Below are 19,919 nucleotides of genomic sequence, written 5' to 3' on the forward strand. Positions count from 1 at the left end.
CCTTAATGAGATTGTGTCCTCCGTTTTTTTTCTAAAGCCTGTCATTTTTGACATTTGACACAAACATATGTTTTTTTAAATGGAAACCATAGTTGTTTTCTTCGAAAAATTATCGAGTTATAGCCAATACTTATAATTTTTAAATAATTTCACTTAGTTAGCCATGGAAACAATCGTCTTTGCTCTTATAAATGTGAAGCTGCAACATCCAAACTTTGTAAATTAAAGTAAACAAAAATTGTAAATATGAATTTTTCAAATGAAGAAAAGCATTTTTGCATTGGTACAACTTTTCTTGGCCATACATTTTCGAGGATACGTTGATCGGTGAATGTTATGTTTTTTTAGAGAACGATTTTCGAGACTTGTTAGAAAAGTTAAATTTAGTTATAGCCAATACTTATCTTTCTTGACTAATTTCACTTAGATTGCAAGGCATTCTTATTCTTTTGTGATTTATAACTTATAAAAAATCAGAATATATTACTAAACGGTTCTTTAGAATTTACATTACACAAACTAAAACTTAAAAAAATAATATCGCTGCAGTCACTGCATACACTTTAAGTTATTTTAGAAAATGTTCAAAAAATCCGCCATTGTTGTGAGTTACATCTTTTTAAAACTGAATTATTATATACCTATTCTCACAAAAGGACCGGTTGACTTAATTAAACTTCTCTCGTACCGCCACTTCGAGTGCCTCTCTTAATTCATAAATTCTTTTGTAAACCTTATTTTTAACCATACCGCATAAAAAAATATAAAATGGATAGGTCAGGTGATCGAGGAAGCCCATGCAATTAGTCCACCGCTTCCTATCCCTGAGTTTATATTATTATGAGATCAATAATTTTTAACATTTCTTTCATTAAAAGCATAATGAAAGTCATGTTGGAAACACTCTATTAATGCGCGAGTATCTACACGCTTTTCTTCATTTGAGAAATTCATATTTACAATTTTTGTTTATTTTAATTTACAAAGTTTGAATGTGACAGCTTCACATTTCTGAGAGTAACGGCGATTGAACTTGTTTCCATGGCTAACTAAGTGAAATTGTTTAAAAATGATAAAAATTGCCTATAACTCAGTAATTTTTCGAAGAAAACATATTATAGCTTATACCGCTAAAAAGCTTAAAAAATGCCGCTTTTTATGAAGTCATGGCCAACCATGGTTTCCATTTAAAAAAACATATGTTTGTGTGATATGTCAAAAATGACAGGCTTTAGAAAAAAACAGGACACGATCTCATTAAGGATGTGATTATCTACAACTTATATTTGAAAACTTTTTGTCTAAAATAGCTTATAATAGAATTAGGGACAATTTTTAAAATAGCCGATATTTGTTTTTTTCAAAATATCTAGTAAGCCATGAACTTTTTCATATATCTGAAAGGCGCATATTTATGACCCCACAAAACTGCAATTCTTTCCCCATTTAACCGACTCTCTATCTCCAGTAGTTTTCAAGATACCCATAGAGAACATCGTAGGAAACGTTGAAAACCCTGTATATATTCCAGATATCAGTCCGACTTTCTGTTTTAGTATTAGATAGGAACTGCGATACAAAGATGGCGGAACCAAACTATCTCTATTGTAGTTATTTCTCTATTAGATATGTGACAATGAAGACTAAATGATTCTTACAAAACAAAGGCAAAGTAACTTCTACTAAACAATTCATTATAAATTCCACATCGTCCAACAACTTCATAAATAAAACAAATATGTATTATACCTTTGCCTTAGTGGCCTGCAATTTCTGCTCCTCTTTACGATAGTTCCTCTGATACGACGTAATAACCCTTCGCAGCCTCGTGTTCAGGTCAGTTATGGTAGGCCAAGGTGTCTTATCGTCGCCAGTCTCGTCCTTCAAATCGTCGCCTTCCAGCTGCTGGCTTTCAGAACAAGCCGACGGACCCGGAGACGGCTCCGCGATCTCGGAATTGCCTTCCGAGGCGTCGCGGTTTTTGGACTTCAAGCTGGACTCCTCGTTGGTGTCGTCGTCGTCCATATCGTCGTCGTTGCTGTTGAAAAAACACTAAATATTACCGCCAAGAAGGTTACATGTAGGGATTGAACTATTAAAGAAAAGAACACTTAATTTCCCTTGGTCTAAATATAGATAAATGCTAAATCTGAATTTACATTTTGGTAATTATTGGGAAAACTGGAAATTGTCAGACTTTCACCAAAATTGGTATACACCCTATTTTGAGGTCGTAGATTACGAATCTGAACTTTTTTCTTGGCGGTCTCTTACCGTTTCTCAGAAAAACGGAAAATTATTTCAACATCGAATTTTTTTTTATTTCGGCTCTATAAAGTAATAATTTCACTATATTTTCATTATATTATAGTTTATCTAAAAGCCACACTTCATTGGGGATAGAAAAATGTCCAAAATTTTACTGAAAAACATTTTTCTTAACAAAATAACAAAGAAAATTGAGACCAGATGGAAGTTTGACATTTGATTTTTTCCTTCTTTCTCTCTCCTATGTAATGAGAGAGACAAATATATTCTAGACCTAATCTAGAAATTTGAAAATTTACAACGTTCTTCAATCTTTTGTTTTATTCTTGGCGGTCTCTTACCGTTTTTCAGAAAAACGGAAAATTATTTCAACATCGAATTTTTCTTAATTTCTCATATTTTTAAGGTTTTCTAGCACATGTTTTTTTTAGGTATTCAATAAACAATGATGTTATTGCTATTTTCTGTTACTTTTTTAATCAATTCTATGCATAATAGTAATAAATTTGTAAACAGTCTGAAAATGTTTGGTTATGTGTTTCTGGCATTTAAAGCAAAGTTGCCAATGCTAAACCTAAATTTAGTGTGTTTTTTCGCTCATTCTGGGATTACGAAAGGCGGTCGCCAGAAGAACGGCTCCCTCCCATAATTCCTATTTTACCAACGAGATCTGACTATTTATAACCACGAAGTTGCACGAAAGAGTTTTGATTGCATTGGTTACAATTTCCATGCGAAGGGTGTTAATCTTTTGTTGTTATATTATATCAAAAAAAGATTAACTCCCTCCGCAAAAAAGTTGTAACCAATGCAATCAAAACTCTTTCGTGCAACTTCGTGGTTATAAATATAACAAAAAAAAGATTAACCCCTCCGCATAGAAGTTGAAACCAATGGAATCAAAACTCTTCCGCGTAACTTTGTGTATATAGGTAGGCATATTTAATTATTGTCGATCTCATAATAGGTAATATTTAAAATCCCTAACCACCCGAAAAAATAGAAGATATGGCAACGTTGTAAATTTTCAAATTTCTAGATTAGGTCTAGAATATATTTGTCTCCCTCATTACATAGGAGAGAGAAAGAAGGATATATCAAATGTCAAACTTCCATCTGGTCTCACTTTTCTTTGTTATTTTGTTAAGAAAAATGTTTTTCAGTAAAATTTTGGACATTTTTCTATCGCCAATGAAGTGTGGCTTTTAGATAAACTATAATATAATGAAAATATAGTGAAATTATTACTTTATAGGGCCGAAATAAAGAAAAATTCAATGTTGAAATAATTTTCCGTTTTTCTGAAAAACGGTAAGAGACCGCCAAGAAAAAAGTTCAGATTCGTAATCTACGACCTCAAAATAGTGTGTATATCAATTTTGGTGAAAATCGGACGATTTCCAGTTTTCCCAATAATTACCTGTATTTTATTAAATATAAAAGGATAACTCTCATACAATACTTTTTAGTACCCTAAACCAGGGTCCTGGTTCTTAAAAGGTACTTATTACTTTGGGTGCTTTGGAATTGGTATAAAAATCAGTTCGTACAACTTTGCAACAAGTAATTATAAATTCAGTTAGTGTGTAGACAAAAAAAAATCGATAAAGACTGGAAGTTCAAACCGGTCTTGGAAACCATTTAACTAAATTACACATTATTGGAGCATTCTCATTGCTGAAATATCTATTATTGAAGTCAAATAGGAGATGGGGACTTAAACTTGAAAAAAATATATTCGATCAAGCGAGTATTGTATATTTTACTAATTTCATATTTTTACTCAAGCATTATTAAATGTAATAAATAAAATATGCATAATATCGCAAAAGTTCGTAACGTACTTACATTGCATATACGTTTTATAAAAAAAATCTAATAAAATATGACAAAATGCTCATTCGCCAAAACGCATTTCCTTGGGCGATACTTTATTCAAAAAGCGGAAGATCCACAATTTTTGGGAATAAAAATAGCAGAGATCTGCATGCAACTCAAATGAAACACAAAGCTTAAAAGTATTCCAGCAAAAGCGTAAAGAGGTCCTAAATAATCAAAAAAAGTATAAGAATTCTAGACCATATATACTGCATAGATACCGGTAAGATCTGTATAACTCTGTTGGCAACATGAGTATGATTTTATAAATTTGTATTATGATTTACTAACTTTTTTTTATTTTTTTTAGTATCGGCTCGTACACATCTTCTTTTCAACATGTGCTTTTCGGATGAATGTCCATTTTTCATCTAATGGATCACAATTGGTGCGAATTTTTATGTTTTTTTGTGAATACTGTTTTGTTTTCAATTTATAAACTGTTGTTTAGTATGTGGTGAGATGATCAGCGTAGGGCTGCAAAGGCTGAAGCGAAAAAAAAGTGGCTGGAATTACATTCCACAAGTAAATATCGATACACAACTTTTGTTATGTAGTCATAAAATGTACATTTTTTCATTATAGCAGTAAAAATAAGTAAAATGCTTTTAATATGTCTTGTACCACATCCAAACCAAACTATTTTTAATAATTCCAAGTAGTATTTTCAATATCCTGTATTATAATTAACGTTTGAAACTAAATAATGCTACTCAGACTGGATTTCTCCAGTGGCGTAGGGAATTATAATCAGAGAAATACAATTTCTCCAATAAACATTTTTTTTTATATTTATTTTACATGTAAAAAAATGAAAAATTCTGGTGATAAAAAATCTATATGTATAGTTGTTACATAAAACTTAAATTTACCTGCCAAGATTTGCTGGGGGTGGACAAACTTGTGATGGGCTACTTGTTACTATATTTTTTTAAATATCCTTTCAAAAAATTTGCTAATTTAGGTGTATAATAATAGTTTCAGTGAGTAATTAATAAAAATTTAAAAATAAATAAATAAAATAGCACAAATTTAACGCTTCTAGAATTGTTAATTTTTTTTGTGGAAAATTAGGATATTCTTATGATTAAAGGTAACGAATATAAAAAATTATATTATTCATTGAATCCGTAAACAACTGTGAAGGGGATTGGCTAGATTCATTATTATACCGTATGATAAAAAAAAGCGGCGTCCAGTTGGCTTGTAAATTACGATCGATGACATTTCCCATATAATTTTACATATAAAATGGCAGCGATCTTCATTTCATAGCCATCGCTGACGCCGTCTTCTTTCGATGTAGTTTTATATAGTTTTTATGTCATTTTATATATAGTATTATTTGGGGAATGTCATCGATCGTCATTTCCAAACAAACAGGACTCCGTTTTTTTCGATCATACGGTATGTATCTACATACACGTTTAAAACATATATATTTACATTATTTTTTATTTAATTATACATTACACATACGTTAATAAATAAGTAATTGTCTTGATGATCAGTCGACTGTGACTGTTAAATAGATTTTGCATTATCGACTTAGATATTCTTATATTATAAAGATGAGACTATAAAATACAAAATTGTATAGGCATTACTCAAAAATGAACGATATATTAATTTACGTTTTAATAAATATTTTGTATCGTCTAGGTACAAGCTAATTTCTGATGCTACGCCATTGGAGAATTTCAAGGGGTGACAAGTGGCCTCACTTTCATCTGCCGTGTTACCTGTCCCCTCTCTTTCCTTGTCTAAGATTTTAAGTCTTGTTTAACTTTTGATGTTATCAACTTTTTAATAGCATTTAAAAAAGGAAGATTTTAATTTTCTTTCCTCCGCTAAAAATCGGCTTTTCGTTTAAGAATCATGATCATATTATTTTTTCATGTCTTAGACTTCTAAGAATTAGAAAAAAAATCATCATTAATTAATTTTGAATTTTACTATAAAAATAAAAATAAAATTGAAAAAACAGTTTTTTTTGAAAATGTCGAAAACCGTTCCGAGTAAAAGAGCTAAAATTTAGGTGAATTATTTTGATTCGACACCAAATCGATCCCTTGAGTGCGAGTCAAAAAAGCCGCGGGGGCAGATTTCCCATATTAATCCGACTATACCCTTTGCCGCAAAGTACTATGAACAAAGATAAAAAATGGGAAATATCACACATATGAGTGAAATGGGTAAGAAGAAATTTTGTGACATGTTGGCAACAGAGTTGGAACGCTAAATGTTTATCTACGAAAGTATATATTATCTAGAATAAGGATAAAGAAGCTAATATGAAATGTAAAAAAAACATAAAAAATAAATGTTATTAATATGAACCATCCCACACTAGAATAAATAAATTTTAATGCGCAATACGCACAAATAGTCGATAAAAAGAGCCTAAATAAATCTAAAAATAAATTCATGTGTTAGTAACTCTAAATTAATCGAAATGTAATTAGCGTAAAATCAAATAAAAAACATCTCGCTGCTGCATCGAGTATAATATTTATTAAAATAGCTTTCTTAATTAAAAATGTATAAATAATAAAATAAGTATATAATATGGCGAATAAATACCGAGTAGGTAATTCATATTTGAGTGACAATGATGAATTAAAAAATAAGGCATATAAAAATCACTTTAACACTTTCTAGTAAGGATAACTGAACACGAGTATTTTGAGACTAAAACGGAATAAGAAATGTTTGGAAAAACACCGTTTGGCTAGAATCCAATTATTTGGACAAAATCGAAATAAAAATGAAACCCTGTTCTCCGGAAACTATGCATTTTAGGACATACATTTATACGAACTCTTTTACTTATTTTTATCTGCAGAATATGCTGCCGAAGTTTCCGTTAGTACAGGTCGGACCACCCTGTATATTAAAAATTTTCTATCTTTTTAAGGATAATAACGTCAAGCGTAAAATGGAGGCCTTAAAATTCAAGAAGGAATCTAAGGATTGTAGTAATCTAAACGGTATTTTATCCTATAGTCTGTGAAACGAATAACTTCGAATTTGACAGTTCCCGCGGGCTTTTCTAGTGTTAATTTTATTAGGTTAGCACCTTGCGGCCATGCTGACGTAATGCCGTCTCTAATAGAACAGCCTCGGAGCGAGATTTATGACGTCACGCTAGTTAGATACTACCGATTAATAAATATGTTGTAGAATATATGGAAAACATAATTAATTATTCCTCGTATTTTTGGTTTGTATTTTAAAAATGATATAGTTTACATGAAATATACATAATATACAGTTAATAAATACGCAGAAAGTAGTCTCGACTGACTAGTGAGAAAGAAAATTTAGGAACTAGTGGGGTTGCAGTCGGAAGGGTTTGACAAAGAATTAATACACTTTGTTAATTGTCAAGCTTTCGGAATTTATTCATTCCTTCCTCAGGACATTAACGTGGTACAATAATAAATAATAATAAAATATAAAAAATAACCGGTGGTGGTTAATAAATACAATATACATATATACCTATATATAGTAATAAATACTTTGGCAAATAAACTATTAACCATACAAATGCAGCAAATATTTTACAATAGGTATACAAATAATGAATAGGTACATAAGATAATGGGTAAAATGTAAAATATATTTTAAATTTTGGGCTTTGAAAATCGATCTAATTTAACAAAAAACATTCCATATCTACTAATAGTGATGTATTATTATTTGCATTCACAAAATTTATATGTATATTTTGCAGGTATCAATGTTCGAAAAATTATATTTGCAAATAATACAATGCAAAATAAAACACTAAATCACCACAATACACCAAAACACTTTTACTTTTACATGGACCCGCGTTTCGCTAACCATGTTAGCATCATCAGCAGATGATTATAAACTGATTATAAACTTCTGTTTATAATATGTGTAGAGGTGTATTGTGGTGATTTAGTGTTTTAGTTTGCTGTGTAACACCAAAGGTTCCAAATAAATAATACAATATCATAAAAAAGGCGTCAGCGATGGCTATGAAATAAAGATCGCTGTCATTTTATATGTAAAATTATTCTAAAATTTTTGATTTTCTTGGGATTTAGGTTCGGGAAAAACGCTGATTAAATTTTTATTTGGTTTTTCATTATTTTTTTCGGTTTAAAAAAAACGTTTTAGTATAACCAAAAATACGAGGAATAATTATGTTTTCCATGTATTCTACAACGTATTTATTAATCTGCAGTATCTAACTAGCGTGACGTCATAAATCTGGCTCCGAGGCTATATATTTATTTAGAAATGTATATATTTAGAAATGTCAACAGCTGATGACATTTTACTTTTAACAATTATGACATTTCGTGTTGATTTTTGCAAGAAGAGGAAGAACTGTCGCTTGTTTTATTATTTTCTTTTTCTATTTCACGAAAGTAAAAAGAGTTACCTATCTGATTCGTTCCGGCACTCAATTTAAAGAACATCAGTAACTTTTTTGATAGAGGGTTTTTATATTTACCATGTTGGTAAAAAATAATGGTCAAAATTCAAAGTTATTCATTTTATAGACTATATTTTATAAACTTTATGAAAGATCTTTTGAATTAACTCATCATGACAGCTTAGTCTCTTGAAAATGATATTTGAAAACAAGTATTATATTCTAAGAAAAGCATCAGCACTCGACGCAGCAACGTATGCATCCTTCTAAGGGCTGCGTCGAAGGGCACGCTCTAGGCCTACTACGTGACGCCAGTGGCACTACTACTACAGCCTCTGGGGGTACTTACGCTGGCGCCAGCGGCGTGGGCGGCTGTTGGACTGCGGCCTGCATCTGGTGGAGCTCGCGGTCGGTGGGCGGGCCGCACCTGGCCAGGAAACAGAGAGCCCCGTCCTGGCGCATCGCCGTGTAATTCTCGTAGCCGTGTTTCCAAGTCCCGATCAGTAATGATTTGTCGCACTCGGAATCCCACCACGCGGCAGGCAATTGCTCCGTTACCGGGGGGTATATCGGCAAGGCACTGTGAACGTATACACGGAATCGCCAATTGTTAATTTTGACTGGCTAGTTTTTTTTTGTAATTTTAAACAAATTTTGTTTAGGTTTTTTGTTGTCGCCGCCCCCTCGAGGGTCGGCCGATGTACATGTGGCACAACTTCAAATGAACTTTCAGGGGTTTCATATACGGTTTTGAAAGTTAGGTGGTCCAGATTATTATAAAACGTATTTCTTTTGACTAAGTTTCTGAGCCATTAATATTGGCTATACTTCTGCATGATTTTAGGGCAAAAATCTCAAAATGCCGGGTGCGTCTCAAAAGTGGCTCACCCCTATTTTATCACATAAAAAACGAGATTTGGTGTCTTAGTATATGACATAAATTAAGATTGATTGATGTATTCAATTGTTTTCGGTCAGTTCCTGTTTCACCGGAAATGACTACAACTTTTGATTTTTAAACGGCATCCTCGGTATTTTTTTACTTTATTCGATAGCAAATGACATATCATATGTCAACTTTTGACATTTTCGCAAATGGTTTATTTATAATAACTTGCGATTTGTAACGAAAATTTTACTCGAAATAACAAGTGTGTGGTATCAAATTATTCGTAAAAAATGCTTTTTCCAAATATGTTAATGAATCACCTTCGTTCCATTTAAAAAAAAAATTGAGATATGATTAAAAATACGATTTAAGCATTTTCTAACTGGTCAAGACAAGACACTAAAAGCATTAGACGATCAAATCTATTTTTCCAAGGCTCCTTGATTAAGAATTAGCGTTTTTAACATAGCCATGGCACTCTAGATTGAATTTTAAAATACGATTTTTTATTAAGCGAGAATGTCAAAAGTTGACATATGATATGTCATTCTATTCAGAATAAAGTAAAAAAATACCGTGCCGAGTAAAAAAATAGGGTGCCATTTAAAAATCAAAAGTTGTAGTCATTTCCGGTGAAACAGGAAGTGACCGAAAACAATTGAACACGTCAATCAATCCTAATTTATGTCATACACTAACAAACCAAATCTGTTTTTTTTATCTCAAAAAATAAAAAAATTATAGGGATGAGCCACTTTTGAGACGCACCCGGTATAGCAGGTTCCTACAAGTTTTCCTTAAATATTAAGAAAAATATAGACGCAACAATATCGTTTTTCAATAATTTAGTTATTAAAAAAATGTCTGAAAAGGATCAAAATAAAATTTGTTTATATATTGTTAAATTTTATTTAATTTTAAGAAAAGCGACATACTCCAAACATAAGATATATTTTTTTACATTTTTTCAAGAAAATCAAAGTCAAAAATCACTAAAAAATGTCTCAATGAATTTGTTATTAGAGATCAGCGATTTTAGAGATAAATATTTTAATTCTTTAAGTTAAAATATGCCCAACGAAAAGATACATATCAGTGACAGTGGTCTGTCATTTTACTTCACTTTTTTTTGTCATTCTATAAACGGCGTCTATCAATATATTTCTGACTCGTTTATGACTTTATTTGTTCTAGTAGCCTGCAACGACCCAGAAATTCATAAAATCAACAAACATTATCTATTTTACATTACTTCTAGACTTTATAGATATTTTAGATATTCGTTCACAAAATAGGTTGGAAAGTTATCTTTATTAAAATATTCTAATATATCCAAAACAAAATAAAACCAGTATGATTTAAAACATTCATTAGGTACATCCTATTTTCACAAGTCAACTGTTAATGAAAATTCAGAAGCAACATTTATTTAGCAAACCTTAAAGTCAAAAGAAATCCATCACTTTGACCACATTAGAATATAAGAAAAAAAATCTAACAAATTATAACAAAATATTTTTATTCATGTTTAAAATATATTTATTGGTACTTTTTGAATTATTTAATAAAAAAAAAAGAATATTTATCCTTCACAAATTATATACTCTGTGTAGTTTGGGCGGGACCTCTTGCATGTACTTGAGATGTGCATAATCAGGTTTTCACAAGTACACTGCACTTTTACGTGAGGAGTCACTAGGCAAATATACAAGACAGGTACAATTATTAGTGCTAAGATTTCTTTTTGGTAGTCAAAATAAATCAATTACCTATAACAATTAATTGAAAATTTTGATTTGGTTTAGAGTAGATTTTTGAATATTAAAAAGGAACTACATTGGTAGATACGCTAAACGTATAAGCCCATTTGAAGTTTGCGCGACTGTACATCGTTAAATAGCAGAGTTTCTCAAAAATAATAATTTGGTATCAAGTGCCGTACCGCTAAGGTTTGACTACACTTACATATGAGAATGAACTTTCTTTTTTCATCTTAAATCTTCTTAAAACTATCGAACACTATGTGTAGATACCGTACAGACTGCCTTAATTATTTTCAATAAAAAATAATAAAATAAATAGGATTGTGCGAAGAAGTCCAATATCGTCGTCACTGTCGAAGATTGGAAACAAGTTTTATACAGACGTTCCATGGTTTATAAATAAGTTCCTAAAAGATATTGTTATATACGGGGTGTCTAAAAATATTATGGTAAAAATTTTAAGATATTTTAAAATGCACCCCCCATTTTTAGCCGACCATACCGTATGGTAGGCTATTAAGATCGGCAAAAAAATATTTTTTTTAATTTCACTCAAAATGAGTTATTTGGATCATAAATGACCTAAATACAAAATATTTTCATGGTGTCTGTCTGTCCGTCCCTCTGTAACACGATAACTCAAAAACCGCTAAACCGATTTTAAACAAATTTGGCACAAAAATAATGTGGCACCCGAGAATCTGGCCATTAGTTTTTGGTGGGGGTTGGTAAGGGGGTATGGGAGGGGGTTAAAAATTTAAAAAAATCGTAACTCCAAAATTACAGTAGCTAGCGAAACGCGGTTTTCGATTTAAGATTAGGAATAATATTTGCAACAAAATTTGTAATAACATCAAAATCAGTCAAAGTCGCAGTTTCTGAGATAAAAAAAATTGGAAAAATTCCTTTACTTTGAAACAAAAAGAACTGCCTACAAACTTTTTATTAACATATTTTAGTATGGGCGGCTATACGTGCCTCCCAATTTTTCTGTACAGATTTGGATTCAGCACAAAATTCTGCATATAGTACGCTATTTTTATTGACAGTACTTTATCATGACTTTCTTTTGAGACATCCTGTATACAACAGAATATTTCTAGGATATGCACCATTATAAACCGTGCAACATTTGTAATAAACTTTTTTTTATATCTTTGTCAACAACGACGATATTGAACTTCCTCGCACTAATGGGCCACCCTGTACATTAACCTTGATATTATACAGGGTGTCCCAGAAATATGGGCAAGTATTTTAAGTGGTATTATAGTTCAACCCCAGAAACACGCCTATGAGGTTTCTTTGGCAAAAAAAATTTGAAATTTTTTTAGTTTTTAGTTAAAAAACATAATTTCTTGATAATATGGCAACATAGGTATTAGATTAAATTTACAAGAAAGAAAATAGAAAAGATCCAGTAGTTCTCAAAATTTTAGCAAAAAATCACTTTTTGGAAATTTTCAAAGTAAAGTAACTGCTCTATTTTGCACTTATTTGAAAAACGATAAAGAGAAAACATTTCTGGGACACCCTGTATTATTAAAGTAAGAAATAGTATACCAATACAACAAACGTGCCAAAAGACATCTAATAAAAAAAACTGAAAAAACTTGTGTTATTCGGCATTTAAGTAGGAGCCCTATAATTATTACAGATCAAATTAAATATAAAATATCAAGAGAGCATTTTTTGGAGCTTTCTCTATACCCGACTGGTCCTAAATCCGTAGTCTATATTTTAATGAGCAAAGATTAGTTTTTACGCATCCCAAATCCCAATTTCTGACATTTTCATTTCACAGCAATCCAGATAAAATTAGTCAAGAAATTATTAGGATAATATTTGGTTGCATGAAAAACGTGCAAATCTTCGAAATCTTTTTATAAATGTTTGAACTGTATAATTTCATTTAGTTTGCGAATAAGGTAGGTCGAATAAGATAGTTAAAAAATAAAGTACACAAAATAAATAACAATTTTAAATATTTTAATATCAAATAAACATAATAAAAATGAAATTGTAATTAAGGCAACCTGTATAGTTAATAATGTTTGAAAATTAATTAACGAAATCAATAGAAAAACGTATTTAACTATTGGCTAAGGTATAGTCCTAAGTAACACCTTGTACTGGGTGTCCCACTAAAAATGGCTCTCGGCTGTTTCTTGGAAAATATTAATCGTAGAGACTGCGAGAAAAATTATTTGAGGCCATGAGAAATTCCTGAAGTTCATAGAACGACCGCTAGAGGGCGCAACTGCTATGGCGAATAAGAAAACAGTTTTTTAGAAAATTTTGTTTAGCTATAGCATAATAATCTTCATAAAATTTCGGATTTTTTGTCTGAATCATTTTGCCCTATCTGCTAAAATAAAGTGGTGGGGGAAGGTTAAACTGTTTTTACTTAAATGTTAGTAACTGAAGACTGGGTAATCGGGATCCAACGAACTAGGTCTCATTTAAAAGAGCGTTCCTTACTCTCTATTCTGCCATATAAACAATAATAATAATATGCAGTTAACATACCGTGCTGGCAACTGTTACTTTTGGGTCGGTATTTACATGTGTAGAAGTAAATCGCATAGGGATCTTAATAAGTCGGAGTGAGAGAAATGCGACGGTGTGCTGTTGCGGCGTTGCCGGTACGCCTTTCCCTATCAAGTAAAGTGAAATCACGATCGCAAACCGCTTATTTTTAAAAGATTTTTTTTTTCGAAAAGATAGATTTCGATATTTCGAAATGTACTTCTTAATATATAAGAAGAGAAGAAATTATAGATTTTCAGATATTTTCGATAGATTTAGAGATATCGATTTTTGAATTCAGAGTTCTGATAGCGCGACCACTGTCGAACACCAACTCAATTCCACTTATTTTTACCAAAAATGCAAGTGTTTCTAACTTGCACTTAAAATTTTTCAAGCTATAGGGAAAATTACAACGACTCGTTAATAAATAAACAAGTAGACAACGTTTATTCTTCTTTACTATCATCTAAAATTACACATAATTTTTTTTGAAAAAATAAAAAAAAAACAGCAATGTTTGTTAAATTATAAAACAGCGACCACTAAAGTCTACTGTCTAGCGCATATATAGTAAACGCCACGAATGTTTGGGAGTGATTCATCGCTTGATGAACTTAGAATCGACACGCTCGCTATCATTTTTACATTAAAAACGTAATTTTTTACCGCAGACGTAGGTTTTTAAAGGCCCGGTCTAATCATCTGCCTGCGCTCCTCCTACTTATTCTAAAATGTTAGCGTGATTGACAAAGACGATACTATATCGCGTTTCTTTGATTGATTCGTTTTTGTGCGTCAGTCCATTGGTGTGCTTGCAGTGCGACCAATGGGGCATTCCAGTTTATATTTATAACCAAATATATGTTTTGACAAGATTTTGACAGTTACAACAACAAATTACAACAGATTATACAGGGTGTTTCAAAACAAATGCGAAAAACTTCAGGGGGTGATTCCTTGTTCAAAATAAAGAGTAGTTTGCTTTATAAACGTTGGGTCAAAGATCAACCATTAGGGAGATATCGCGGTACAAAGATGGCGGAAAAATAATGTTTTTATTCTTTATCTTGAAAACGAAAAACGATAGACTAATGCAATTTTATGGAAGCATTACTGTTATGAAAACATACTTTCTGGTAATTTTCTCACTTTTTTAAAACGAGTGGAAGGGGTTGAAATAAACTACCTCTATCATTCTTGTTAACGAAATTAAAAAAAAAAGCTTATCAAACACATGCAAAAAAATTAATTTGGATAGTTTAGTTTGTTTAGAAACTTTTTTATCTCTTGTGTTTTTTTGATAAAACTCACCGATTTGAAATTAAAAAATAAAATGTAAAGCATTACATATCAGGACAAAAAACATTTTTAGATAAAGAATCTAGTGGGCTGCTCTAATTTTTTTAGGAAAAAATCTAGTCGGCCGCTGTCACTTTTTAGGATGTTTCTAATATTATTTTATTGACATTACTCTACTGCAATACGTTATTATCTAGATTCTTATTATTATCGTTATTATTACTAGATTCTTTATCTAAAAATGTTTTTGATCCTGGTATGTAATGCTTTACATGTTATTTTTTAATTTCAAATCGGCGAGTTTTATCAAAGAAACACAAGAGATAAAAAAGTTTCTAAATAAACCAAGCTATCCAAATCAATTTTTTTTGCATGTGTTTGATAAGATTTTTCTTTAAATTTCGTTAACAAGAATGATAAGGGTAGTTTATTTCAACCCCTTCCACTCATTTTAAAAAAGTGAAAAAATTACCAGAAAGTGTGTTTTCGTAACAGTAATGCTCCCATAAAATGTCATTAGACTATCTCTTTTCGTTTTCAAGATAAAAAATAAAAACATTATTTTTCCGCCATCTTTGTACCGCGATATCTCCCTAATGGCTGACATTTGACCCAACGTTTATGAAGCAAATTACCCTTTATTTTGAACAAGGGATCGCCCCCTGAAGTTTTTCGCATTTGTTTTGAAACACCCTGTATATTGATTATTATATGACTTGAAACACCACGGCACTGGAATTAAGTTCTATGTGACCTTGAAGAGATTAGTTCACATGGTAGCGACCGATGAATCACTCCCAAACATTCGTGGCGTTGACTATAATTAATTATTATTTATCAGGAATCGTATAGAAAAAGGAACGCTCTTTTTAACAAGACCTAGTTCGTTGGATTCCGATTATCCAGTATGGAGTAATTAATATTATTTGAATATTATTCTAATACAAATATAACCTTTCCCCACAACTTTATATTAGCAGAGAGGGCAAAATAGAGCTAAAACCTTTTTTTTTGGGTCTGACCTGGACTTTTCCAAGCTATGCTGAAGAATATGACGCTATATTTGTACCCCTTACCTAGGAAAAATTTTGTTAAAATCCCATTTTCTTATTCACCATAGCAACAGCGCCCTTAGCGGCCTTTCTAAGAACTCAAAAATAATTTCCGGTGATTTCTCATGGCCTTTTTAGAATATATTTTGAGAAGAAGCCCAGTGATTCTTAGTGGCACATCCGGTAGAGTAAATTTAGTTTCAATGTGTTGATATTGATATAAACTGTTTTTTTTTGTTAAATAGTTTTTTATTGACAGTTTAAAGTACTGTTTCACACGGAACGAACCGCCAAAGGGACGATCAGTAACATGTGAAACAGCACTTATTTTATTGTAAAACATTTGAATATGACATAAACGTTTTTCCAAAAACATTCAAACAACGCGAACGCCACCGACAAAAATTATTATTTTTGAAAAACTTCATTCTCATATATAAAAAGTGATAATAGGGGATAGTTGGGAACCAATACTAATAAGATTAGTGTTAAAACAGTTATGTTAAATATAAGCCAGAAGCTGTGATCAAAAATAATGACAAAAAGTATAAATCTATTATGCGTAAGCACTGGCATGACCTCAAAAAAGCATCATGCAAGAATATTGAAAAAACTGAAGCTGGTATCCCAACAATAATAAGAAATAAAATTTGGGCTTACGAGTTAAATTGGAGTTCTTACCTTAGTTTTAACATTTTTTTTCTAATACCTTTAGACAGATATTGGTGAAATTTAACTAGTGCAGTGTACAGTTTCGCTGTTATTTTTTGACAAAATTCTCAAAATATCGTCGCTCAAATCAAAAAATCTAAATATCTGTGTGTAAAATGATTTAGAATCCACACGAACAAACGATCATTTTATTTAAAAAAATATGATCTTAAAATTTTCAATTCTGATAATTACTTGTTATCTAGAAAATTAAAAAGTGACGATCCCTAAGGGTAAAATAAAATAACCCCAAAAGGGTTAAACAATACAGGGTTGTTCACCACATACGACACGGAGTATTGTAGCTAAACGATTAGATTTTTACAAATTGTAAGTTTTCGGTTCTTTGAAGAACTATTAGAGGTACAATTTAAAAATATTTTTAAACATTTTAAGGCTTCATTTCTCCTAGGGTAAAGTTTTTAATACTAAATATTTACTGAAGTTTATTTATTGATAAGTTATTGTGTTGCGATAATAAAAATAGTACTACCTCATACAGAGTGAAAAAAAATATTATAAATAATTTCTATAATAGCTTTAATAATAAGACAATAACTTGTTTAATTTAAATGGAATACCCTATATATTTTAGGAGAATCAGATGTACAATTTAATTGTCTATCAAATTGTATTATACCATTTTTTACCTATTTCTTCAATTTTTCGTAGAAAATGCTAATCGTTTAGCTACAATACTCCGTGTAGTATGTGGTGAACAACCCTGTATATTCTTATGATTCTAGTGCTGGACTATGTCCGTATATTTTATATGAAAAAAAATGGTGTAAAAATTGCAAATGAAAACTGAGATGAAATATGTTATAATAGGTCAATAGGTCCTCGAAATGCCAAGAGCTGTTTGCTACGCAAATTAGTTTAAAAGTAAATAACCACTGGATCAACTCGTCTCCCTGGATTCTAAACCTAGGAGAATTTAACAAAAACAAACAGATATTATGATGTTAAAAGTTGCTTGTTGACATTAACATTCTAAGACATTTTGCAGGGATAATTAATTTAATTAAAAATAATGATCTGATCGAAATTAAGAGTAATTCCTGTACAATGCACATATTAAATATACTCGCAAGGACATCCTTACCTTTGGATGAACCGACTTATATACAACAATAAAATTCGTAAATGGTTAACATTTGTCTCACGTTAAATGATTAAACTGAACACACCTAATTCTCAAAACTGAATAAGCGAAAATAAAGCTTACCTAGCTTGAACGCCATCTGTGATGTGCTGGACCAAGTCTCCGATTATTTCGTGTTTAATGTAGTACAACATCCTGACACGAAGGAGAACCCTGCATGGACAAAAATAACGTAAATCCCACAGAAATAATCCAAAATTGATTAAAAGAATATTATTTGGTGAGTTCAGAGATTTGAGAAAAGTTGTTCTCATAGAATACCTACGTATTCTCTAAATTAGCATGAAGTTCATCATATAAGCACAGATTAGGTATACTATACGTATACAGATAAAAATCTTGTCCCTAATTCGTGGTACGAAAATTATCTTTTGTGAAAGCATTTCGAAATTGACAGTTTTTCATATTTATTTGAGATTAGAAATGACATTCTTTTAGGCTCTAGTATCTAAAAGTGACACTTGTTTAGGTACTAGTGCCTAAAAGTAAAAAAATTTTTTACGCAAAAAAAAATATTTTTTACGTGTAAAAAACTATTTGTTACACGTAAATAACTATTTTTTTACGCGTCAAAAACTTATTGTTTCTGGTAAAAACTTTTTTACGCAAAAAAAAATATTTTTTACGTATAAAAAACTATTTGTTACACGTAAAAAACCATTTTTTTACGCGTCAAAAACTTATTGTTTCTGGTAAAAAACCTTTTTTACGCAAAAAATATTTTACGTGTAAAAAACTATTTGTTACGTGTAAAAACTATTTTTTTACGCGTCAAAAACTTATTGTTTCTGGTAAAAAAACTTTTTACGCAAAAAAAAATATTTTTTACGTATAAAAAACTATTTGTTGTTGTTGGTAAAAAAACTTTTAAAAATACGCATAAAAAACTATTTTTAGGCGTAAGAAAATATTCCTTTAATTTATTACTTTTTCAACATTTCAAACTACATTTTTTCACACATCTCCTTCAAATTTTTGAATTTAATATAATCTTCCTAAACAGTAGATGTTTTCTATAAAAATATTTTTCGATAATATCCTAAAATAAAAAAAATGCATACTATTTAATTTAATTTTTATTGCATTATTAAATATTACGTCCGCCTATGACGGGGTCTCATAGAAAACGCTAAAGACGCTTCAGAAAACAAATTGATTTGTTTTCATTTGCGTTTTTTGCGAGACACGCCGAACGCTAGACACTTTTGGTGGGGCCACTCCTATATAATCCTGTTATTTTGTTTTAGACGCAAAAGACGCTTCACGCTAAAAACGCAAAAAACGCTTTCTGTGTGGCCGTGCACTTAGAAACTGATTACCAGAACATTAAAAAAAAATTAAAAATAAATAATAATGGTATGAAAATCTCAAATTATCCGCTTTCACAAAAAATCTTGTACGAAATTCGTTGCGCAACTCTTACTTTTGGGTAGGTATTTACATGTGTGGAAGTGAATCGCATAGGGATCTTAGCAAGTCAGAGTGAGAGAAATGCGACGGTGTGTTGTAACGGCGTTGCCACCTTTTTCAGAGGTACAAGTACGCCTTTCCCTGTCTACTGGAGTGAAATCACTGTCGAAAGGCGCTTATTTTTCCGAAAGAAAACTACACAATAAAATACTGACTGTTCTAATTGTCATACTTACTTATTGGCGTGCCGTCCAAGGTGCTTCTTATAATTATTTTCCAAAAATATATCTCCGTCGTATTTTTCATTTTTGCTCCAGTGATTAGGATCGGTTAACGCAGCGTGCCTGGTATCCTTGCTGGGCTTCTTTTTGTGTTTATTCCTTATGCCCCTTGGCACGGGGTCTTTCAGGCCCTGGTGATTTCTGGAGATTTTTTGTTCGCCATATTCCGAGGGAGCTATCAAGTCCCAAATGAAATTGCGAATTTTCTCATCGCCTCGGTAAAATCTCAAACAGTATAACAGCTAGAAGACAAA

General features: G+C 31.2%; 1 protein-coding gene across 9 annotated transcripts in view; it reads right to left on the minus strand.

Moving 5' to 3' along the window:
* LOC115876391 (chromodomain-helicase-DNA-binding protein 8) overlaps positions 1-19,919 on the minus strand; it is a 71,555-nt gene that overhangs the window by 35,003 nt on the left and 16,633 nt on the right. For 8 of the 9 annotated variants that reach the window (XM_030892160.1, XM_030892159.1, XM_030892155.1 and 5 more), the window contains exons 4-7: positions 19,621-19,907; positions 18,038-18,127; positions 8,913-9,143; positions 1,750-2,038 (exon numbers count right to left, since the gene is read on the minus strand). In XM_030892160.1, coding sequence (XP_030748020.1) covers positions 1,750-2,038; positions 8,913-9,143; positions 18,038-18,127; positions 19,621-19,907 — 897 coding nt within the window. The remainder of the gene's footprint in view (positions 1-1,749; positions 2,039-8,912; positions 9,144-18,037; positions 18,128-19,620; positions 19,908-19,919) is intronic. The other variant, XM_030892161.1, reaches the window with a different exon arrangement.

Source organism: Sitophilus oryzae, unplaced genomic scaffold, assembly GCF_002938485.1.
Source record: "Sitophilus oryzae breed Bouriz unplaced genomic scaffold, Soryzae_2.0 scaffold_1436_pilon_pilon, whole genome shotgun sequence".
NCBI lineage: Eukaryota > Metazoa > Arthropoda > Insecta > Coleoptera > Curculionidae > Sitophilus > Sitophilus oryzae.